This window comes from Bidens hawaiensis, unplaced genomic scaffold (genome assembly GCF_021521415.1).
Source record: "Bidens hawaiensis isolate Kalapana, Puna unplaced genomic scaffold, B.hawaiensis_p1.1 tig00050482_1, whole genome shotgun sequence".
Classification (NCBI taxonomy): domain Eukaryota; kingdom Viridiplantae; phylum Streptophyta; class Magnoliopsida; order Asterales; family Asteraceae; genus Bidens; species Bidens hawaiensis.
The window spans coordinates 99,482-107,356 of NW_027499029.1; the positions used below are offsets into that span (position 1 = coordinate 99,482).

At 35.7% G+C, this 7,875-nt stretch overlaps 1 protein-coding gene across 1 annotated transcript; it reads left to right on the forward strand.

Annotated features, from left to right (window-relative positions):
- Positions 1 to 1,923: 1,923 nt before the first annotated feature.
- LOC143598531 (uncharacterized) lies at positions 1,924 to 5,649 on the forward strand (the record flags this gene model as incomplete). Its single annotated transcript, XM_077076728.1, has 5 exons — positions 1,924 to 2,193; positions 2,945 to 2,981; positions 3,094 to 3,269; positions 3,705 to 4,530; positions 5,579 to 5,649. Coding segments are annotated over exons 1-5 (1,380 nt in total), but the record flags the coding sequence as incomplete, so codon positions are not given.
- Positions 5,650 to 7,875: the final 2,226 nt, after the last annotated feature.

Consider the following 7,875-nt stretch of genomic DNA (forward strand, 5'->3'; position numbering starts at 1 on the left):
AAATGTGTTATATACTAATTAAATATTATTATTATTGTCATTATAAAAATAAACAAATGATACTTTTTGATAAATGTTGTACACAAGGTATATATGGCTTCGCCCCTATGATGACACATACGACCGGTGGCTAACCTAAAATTAAATTTCAGGTGTAACGTTTTAATTTTTATTTTATCCTATTTTATGCGAGGTAAATAAAACAAAAAAAGAAACACGATAATAAATATAGTTAAACACACGGGGTGCAAATTTCTGTTCTTTGATTTTTAAAGCTTGAAATAAAGTCATTACACCCTCTTCTTTTACTTTATCAAATGTTCTCTTTCGAACACACAAATTTAAACATTGTTCAAATTCTCATCACCCATTCGCTTGCGCAAACCCGTAATGATAAGCTTTATTTTAGAAAAACACATTTCAACGGTTCGGTTACAATCGGTAAGACCAACGCTAACTTCAATATTCGATAAACCAAAGGAAAAATGATGTGTTTTCCGGTTTCTACCATTACACGAGCAATGACACACATTCCACCCAATTTTGTAAATTTATCATCTTCCTTTAAAGTGTGATAAAAGTTTTTTCGATCACCCAAAATACACCATCTTTCTTCATCACTAAATCATTCGGATGGCTTAGTGTAATTTTGTTCGAATACCTAGTTATTGTTTTTTTTCCTCCAGAATTTAATGTCAATTGTATCAAAATTCTGGATCTCACTTATGTCCACACGTTGTAGAGGTTGATTATATCGTCCACATTAATTTTCATTTAATATTAATTGTGACACCATCTTCCACATGTTTCTATCTTAACGTTTCTTGTTAATTCCAAAATGCCAATCACATTTATTACTAAAATTTGCAAGGCTAAGGGTAATGGGGCTTGGTTGAGCCCCAGGTGAGCTAAGCAAAACCCGACACGTAGGCGATGACGTGGCACTGGATCAAGCTCCTCAACCAAGCCCCGAAGGGTGTAGTGGTCAGGTGATCCGAGGCTTGATCCAGTTATTTATTTATTTTAAATATTAATTTTAATATTAATATTAAATTTAATATTCTTCTTCACAGAAAACTCCACCAGGCGATCTTCTTCACCTTCCCGGACCACCGCCGCCGGACCACCGATCACACCACCACACCGATCTTCTTCTTCACCTTCACCGATCACCGGACCACCGCCGTCGTCTATCACCGGACCACCGATCACACCACCACCACCAACACCGATCTTCTTCTTCACCTTCACCGATCACACCACCAACACCGATCTTCTTCTTCACCTTCACCGATCACACCACCACCGATCCAAAAACACACACACACACACTCTCTCTCTCTCTCTCAAAAACCCAATCTCACTTTCTCTCTCTACATCCTTATTCTTGCGCCCCGTGGTCGGGCTCGCCCCCGCCAACCGCGCCGTCGCTCACGCAAGGGTGGTAATGGTGTGCGCGAGCCACGTTTGCAGCCACCTGGATCAACCCCCCTCCTCCGCGCCCCATTACCCACAGTCTAAGGTGTAAAATGAAAACTGATCCTCGAGCTTAACTAGTCTATAAACCATACAGGTTGATTGCTCATGGAAATTTCATTCGATCACCCACAACTCACAAAATCTTCGTCGAAATTCCAAGGAACATAACTACGGAAAATGATATTCAGCAAATTAAAGACGAACTGGCGTGTAAGTACATTAACCTTCCATACAGAGTTGTAAGTTTAATCCGGAAAGCAGTGTCCCAGATAGAGTTTAGTAAACCTATGGTGTGGATTGGGATTTATATTGCAGTGGCTTCTCTTTTTTGTATCCTACCAATAGTGGCTGATCTAATACATGGTTTCAAAAATAAAAAAATTATGGTTTCCATGTAAATACTTTACTCTCAATGCTGCTTCCCTCACCGTCATAGCTATTGCAATGAAGTTACCCATGGACCTAACTGATTCAATGCCACGTGCTGTGGACCAAGCTGCAAAGCTGGGAAGCATGGCATTTATGTGCACCATCATGGCTAATGTATTGCCTTCTCTAGCAACCATGGACAGTAAGGAACTTCTCACAAACACCATTGCTTTGCAAGTTCTAGTAATCACATTAGTTGTCAATGTATTCATCCAGACAGAAACCGGCCAGGTTCCCAATTATGAAGCTCCTTATTTCCATATTGTTATTTTTAACACTTGGAAGGTAGCAATTGGTTATGTGGCTATCTTACTTTCTTTGTTGATGATAACCTAGAACTACCTCTTATTCTATAAGTATAGTTGTAATGTTAAACATGTATACACGTAACTGTATAGGATATATGTACGAGTTAGGAAAATAAAGTATTCCACGTATGGTGAAGTTATATAAAATATAGAAGAAAAAAAACAAACGTTGAAGCCTCATTAAACAAAAAACAAATTCAGGTTGTCATAAATGCGTAGCAAGTTGTCACACATTTGCTACGCATTTCCTATAAAATAAACGTTGTGTCGGAAATGCGTCATAAATTACATTATTAATTTAATTAATGTATTGAATTATCATATTAATAAAAATAAAATACAAAATTGAAATGTTGCGTCAGAAATGCTTCACAAAATCCAACACACTTGCGACGCTGTTTATATTATTATTAGGATTAACATATTAAGAATCTAAAAATATAAAAATAAATTATTGTGTCGGAAATGCGTCACAAAAGCCGACACACTTGCGACGTTGTTTATATTATTATTAGGTTTAGCATATTAAGAATCTAAAAATATAAAAATAAATTATTGTGTCGGAATTGCGTCGGAAATTTCGACACATTTTTGACACAACTTGTATTATGATTTAGCTAAACATATTAAAAAACCCAAAATTAAAAAATTAAAATTTTGTGTCGGAAATGAGTTGGAAATTCCGACACAATTATGACACATTATAGTTTTTGTCGTAAAATAATTAGGTTTCACTATCTGTCGGAAATGTGTCGGAAATTTGTGGTAAATTCCGACACAAAAAATTGCGTAACAAATTTTCATAGCAATGATACCCATTTTCTAGTAGTGCACACATGTTCAGCTTTAATGATTCTAAAGGCAAAACAAATATTAGAATCCAAATACAAAGCATGTCATGAAATAGCTTTGAAGGATCTAGAGTTGCAACAACCAACAGTTGAGAAGCTAAAGCAGCATGTGAGGAACCACTGGATCATGGCAGGAACTGGCAGCCCCCAGTTTATGACAGTTAGCTCTGCTACGACCTCTGCTACCGGGGTCATATGTGTTGTAAGCACTTTCATACATGTCAATATTATGATTTATACAATACCGACCATGAACAATTGTGGGTCGGATTATAAGAGGTCAGTTTCAGTGATTTTTTTAATACAATTTACTGGAGTAATACTAGGAACAATTGCTCCTCTTTCTAGGTGTTTTACATCCTTAAGCTTTGAAATGTCTATAAAATGGCTTTGGAACCATATAAGGGTCTTTAAAGTAGAGAGCTATTATACCCAGAAGTTATCCGAGTGGAAACGTAGTAGCATACCGTTGAAATTTAGCAGTCGTAAATACAAGATTGTCATCCATAATCTAAAGGTCCTGATTTTGAGCTTTTGTATAGGAATCCAGAAAATGGTTGTGGTAACATGTAAGATGATAGCACTGATCCCAATCTTGTTTGTAATTGGTATCTTGTGCTGTTTTCTTTGCTGGAAGTGGTTAACCAATGTGTTGGTGGAGATACCTTTTCAAGTACAACACAACAAAGACCTCAGTATGTATGTTTTGCAACTTCAAGATGATATGAAGCTTGCCATGAGAACACTGAAAAGCATTTCAAAATCCGTTAACCATGTGATCCAAAAGGCAGAAAAGCATAAGCCTAATTATCTTGTGGAGCTTATAGAGGAATATAGTGGTTTTGAAGGAGTTGGAAAGTATGACATGCATCAAGTCTCGCTTTTAACCGAAGAAAAATATATGGACTGCTGGAGCTTACCGATAGTAACCCTGACGGCAGTCGCCATGTCTCTTCCTAACATCCAAAAAGACATTGTTGATAGGTTGTTAATGTGTGTGAGTGAAGGCCTTACATATGTCACACATATTGTTGAAACTCTCAATGCATCTGAGGAGTATGTAAGCATTCAAAAGGCCGCTACAATGTTGTGGCTAGAAGTTGAAGTTTACCACAAATGGTTAGGATACAAGTTGCCCAGCCCTCATCTTCAAGTTAATGCAACAAAAGAGATTGTTCAATGGTTCAGTGATACAGCTAAAAACATGGTCACTGAGGTCGAAAATAAGAATATGAAAGACTCAGATGATAACACAATGTACATGTCAGCATCTGCCAACTCAATGTACCGTATCACCCAAACGATCCTAGTTTCCTACCAAGCCGTAATAGATCAGATTAGCCAAGAGGAGTTGTTTATGCAGTTGTCATCAATGATCTCTAACATACTGGCTGCTTGTCTCACCAACCTACCCCAGAGTCATAGCAATGAAATGCCACACAAGTGTTATAGAGAAAAGAGAGGTAGGTGTTCATACTGCAGCTCAACTTCTTGGTGAGACTATGCAGATAGTCAATAGCCTTCAAGATCGTGTGCTCCCAATGTTAAATCCTGATGAGTTAGCGTTAATTGATAAGTGGCGTGATTGTATTCTGCATCTTCCTTCTTAAAAAAATATGTTTAGTCATTCGAATTCAAGGAGCTAATCAGGTAACGAGTCTATGCTATTGGGTGTTAAATAAAAATATGTATATTTGAGAATTTTATTATGCTCCCTCCGTCCCATTGCAAGTGTTCACATTTCCTTTTTTATTAGACCATTACAAATGTACACTTTCAAAATTTATTAGTCAATTTCCAAGTTTACCCTTAAATACACACAACTAACATTAATAAACAATATTGATGGACCCAATTTCCAAGGTCATTATTGTCATTTGGTAAGCAAAGAAAACAATAATTTAATCTACCTTAAACTTTGTGGTTTTCAAACTATGACACTTTGACCAGGACGGAGGGAGTACTGTTTTTAAGGATGCACCTATATTCGGTTAGGAGTATTAGTTGTAGAATCTGAATCTGCAATCATTTAATTTTAAAGTTCGCGTAGACATTTAGTTTGACGAGTATATGTAACAACAAACTAACACAAATTGCCACATCATAGCCACATCACATTTTAAACTTTTCTTAAAAACTCAACTTTCTTCCACAACAACAAACCTATACAACCCCCCCCCCCCATTAAATAATATTAAATGTGTATATATATAATAAATGTGTATGTGTATGTGAGGGAGGTTACCGCATCATTTGTTTGTTGCAAGTTTGTAGCAACAAACTTCTCAAGGCAAACTTGCCTCTACAACGGTGAAGTTTGTGATGTTATTGTTTGTTGTAGTGACACCTCACCCAGACCTCAGGAGATGGTGTCTGTTGTGGATGCTCTAAGGTTGGTTTAGACTGAAAAATAATTAACAAATTAATGAATGACAAGTCATTGAATTTAGGCAAATCTATTTCAGAGTATAACAAAACTGTATGTCCTCGTGCTCTTTGAAAATGACTTAGATGTTGTTGTTGATGTCGATGTGGTTGCTTCTGTTGATGTTGTTGTGGGGCTTCGGTTTCTAACTATGCTGGTATGTGGGCCTTATACAGACATTCAAACTGAAAGAAAGACAAGCTTGATTATGATGAGCAAATGGGATCATGAAAGCATCGTTTATGTATGTTTGACTTAATTAAACATGCTATTTATACGGATTGATGTTTATGTACTTTTACATATATATATATATATGTAGGTATTGGATCATTTCAGAAGACTTTGATAGATTGAAAAATGCAAAGGTTTATTCACAAGGTTGGTTTTGGAGAAATGGGTTAAGTGACCCTTTATATAGGTCCCAATTTCTCCAATAATTATATTTTGTCCTTACAAAATAAACGTACTGAGGTACGTATTACATCGACTTTTAGCGAATATAAAGACATACACAATCCTAAAACTAATATAGAATATTGGCCCTACAATCTCCCTCGAGGATTGAGTTTGTCTAGGAACCTTCATCAAGTTCCTTGCTTTGTCTTTATTTCTTGAAATCTAGTACTTGTCTTGATCCAAGAGCTTGAACGAGATTGGATCATGACAATTCTTTATTTTCCGATCTTGAAGACTTGAACTTCAATCTTATTTTCTAGGAAGGATTAGCAACAACAAATTTTAGAAACATCATACGCGGGAGGCTCAACTTCTAATTTTCCTTTGTTGACTTTCTTGTGCCGACTTGTTTCTTTGCTTTGTCCTTCAACTGATCTTCAGACACGGTCAGTTCATTTTTAGGTTCAACAGCCAACAGTCACATTCTCGTTTTCTTTTAAGCGCTTCAGCATTTGCAACTTCAATCTTTGCAGCCCATGACGCTTGATCTTGATATACCTGTCCATGTACTGATGCACAAAACTTAGAGCAAATAAGATTCATTCACAGACCCTCTTGAGGGTTAAAGAAGAATTTTCTTTATCAAAATATGCTCTCTCAACTTGTAAATGATTTATATAAGTCCCCGGTTTCCAACGAACTTTGCATGAACGACCTTGATAGCAAAATACATGATTTTGAATAAAACAAATGTTTAATAAAATATGTGCAAACACAATAAAAACATAAAATCTTTTTGGAATTTTTATATATTACAATATTTCAAATATATATATATATATATATATATATATATACATACATAATATTTTGAACTTGAAACATAAAATAAAACAAGAAAAAAATGAAAAAGATAGGAGTAAAGATGAATTTAATATTATATAACAATAATATTTACATAATTTTCTAATGACTTTTATATTTTTGCGAGAAATATCACAACATGGAATTACATTGTCTATAATGTCCTAGATCACACTTCTATTTGGATATTATTATGCCAAGAACCCAAAGTCGATTTTAGATATGTTGGTCCAGTTTAAACTTAACAAGTATTTTGATTTCACCGTGATACGTTAAGGTACAATTTGGCACAATACTTGTGTGGTCCCCTGTTAATCCAACAAGTTACATACTCCATCATACCTCGGGCATACTTTGTGTTCATCAGTGTCACCCCGAATTAACTTCGACCCCCTAATGATTGATCAAAACATTTTGAGCTTCATAGAATTTTTGCAAACTTTTCTTTCAAACAATATGTAAATGTTGAACCATGAACTTACTAGCCTTGTTGGCTTATGCCTTCATATAAAGTGTTTAGGACTTACTTGTTTGCTCCCACGTTACGTGGTTCTAATATACCCATTTTTGTTTGATAAAATTATCAACATTTTTGTTGTTGATTTTGAATAGTGATTGAACATTTTGCGGTTTTCCTGTTTTTTCAATAAATTTTGATATTTTCAATATTTGAAGCTAAAGCAAAAAATAATTTTTCATTGTGACCAATCACTAACGGGCTCGTGTATGACTGACTATTAGGATTTTTGCCTTCATTAATATGACTTATTTGGAGTTAGCAACCGTTTCATAAGAATGTAACCACTAGCATAGGCAGATATTTAAGTTTATATCACTATGATACTTACTCATTTGTTAAGCCTATCTACACATAAAACATCATGTTGACTTTTAATCTACTCTTTTCACGTGCTAGGATCACCAAAGACAATTTCTTATCATTTTAACACATCTTGAGTAATTGAGTGGAGTTGTGATTGTATTCGGGTATGAATGTATGCGACTGTGGAAGGGAAGGTGTATGCGAGTTAGGGTGACCGGAAAGGAAGGATTGTATGCGAGTGGGAGATGGGCTTGTATGCGATTTGGGCTATGGCTAGGAGTGGGCTGAGATGTATAC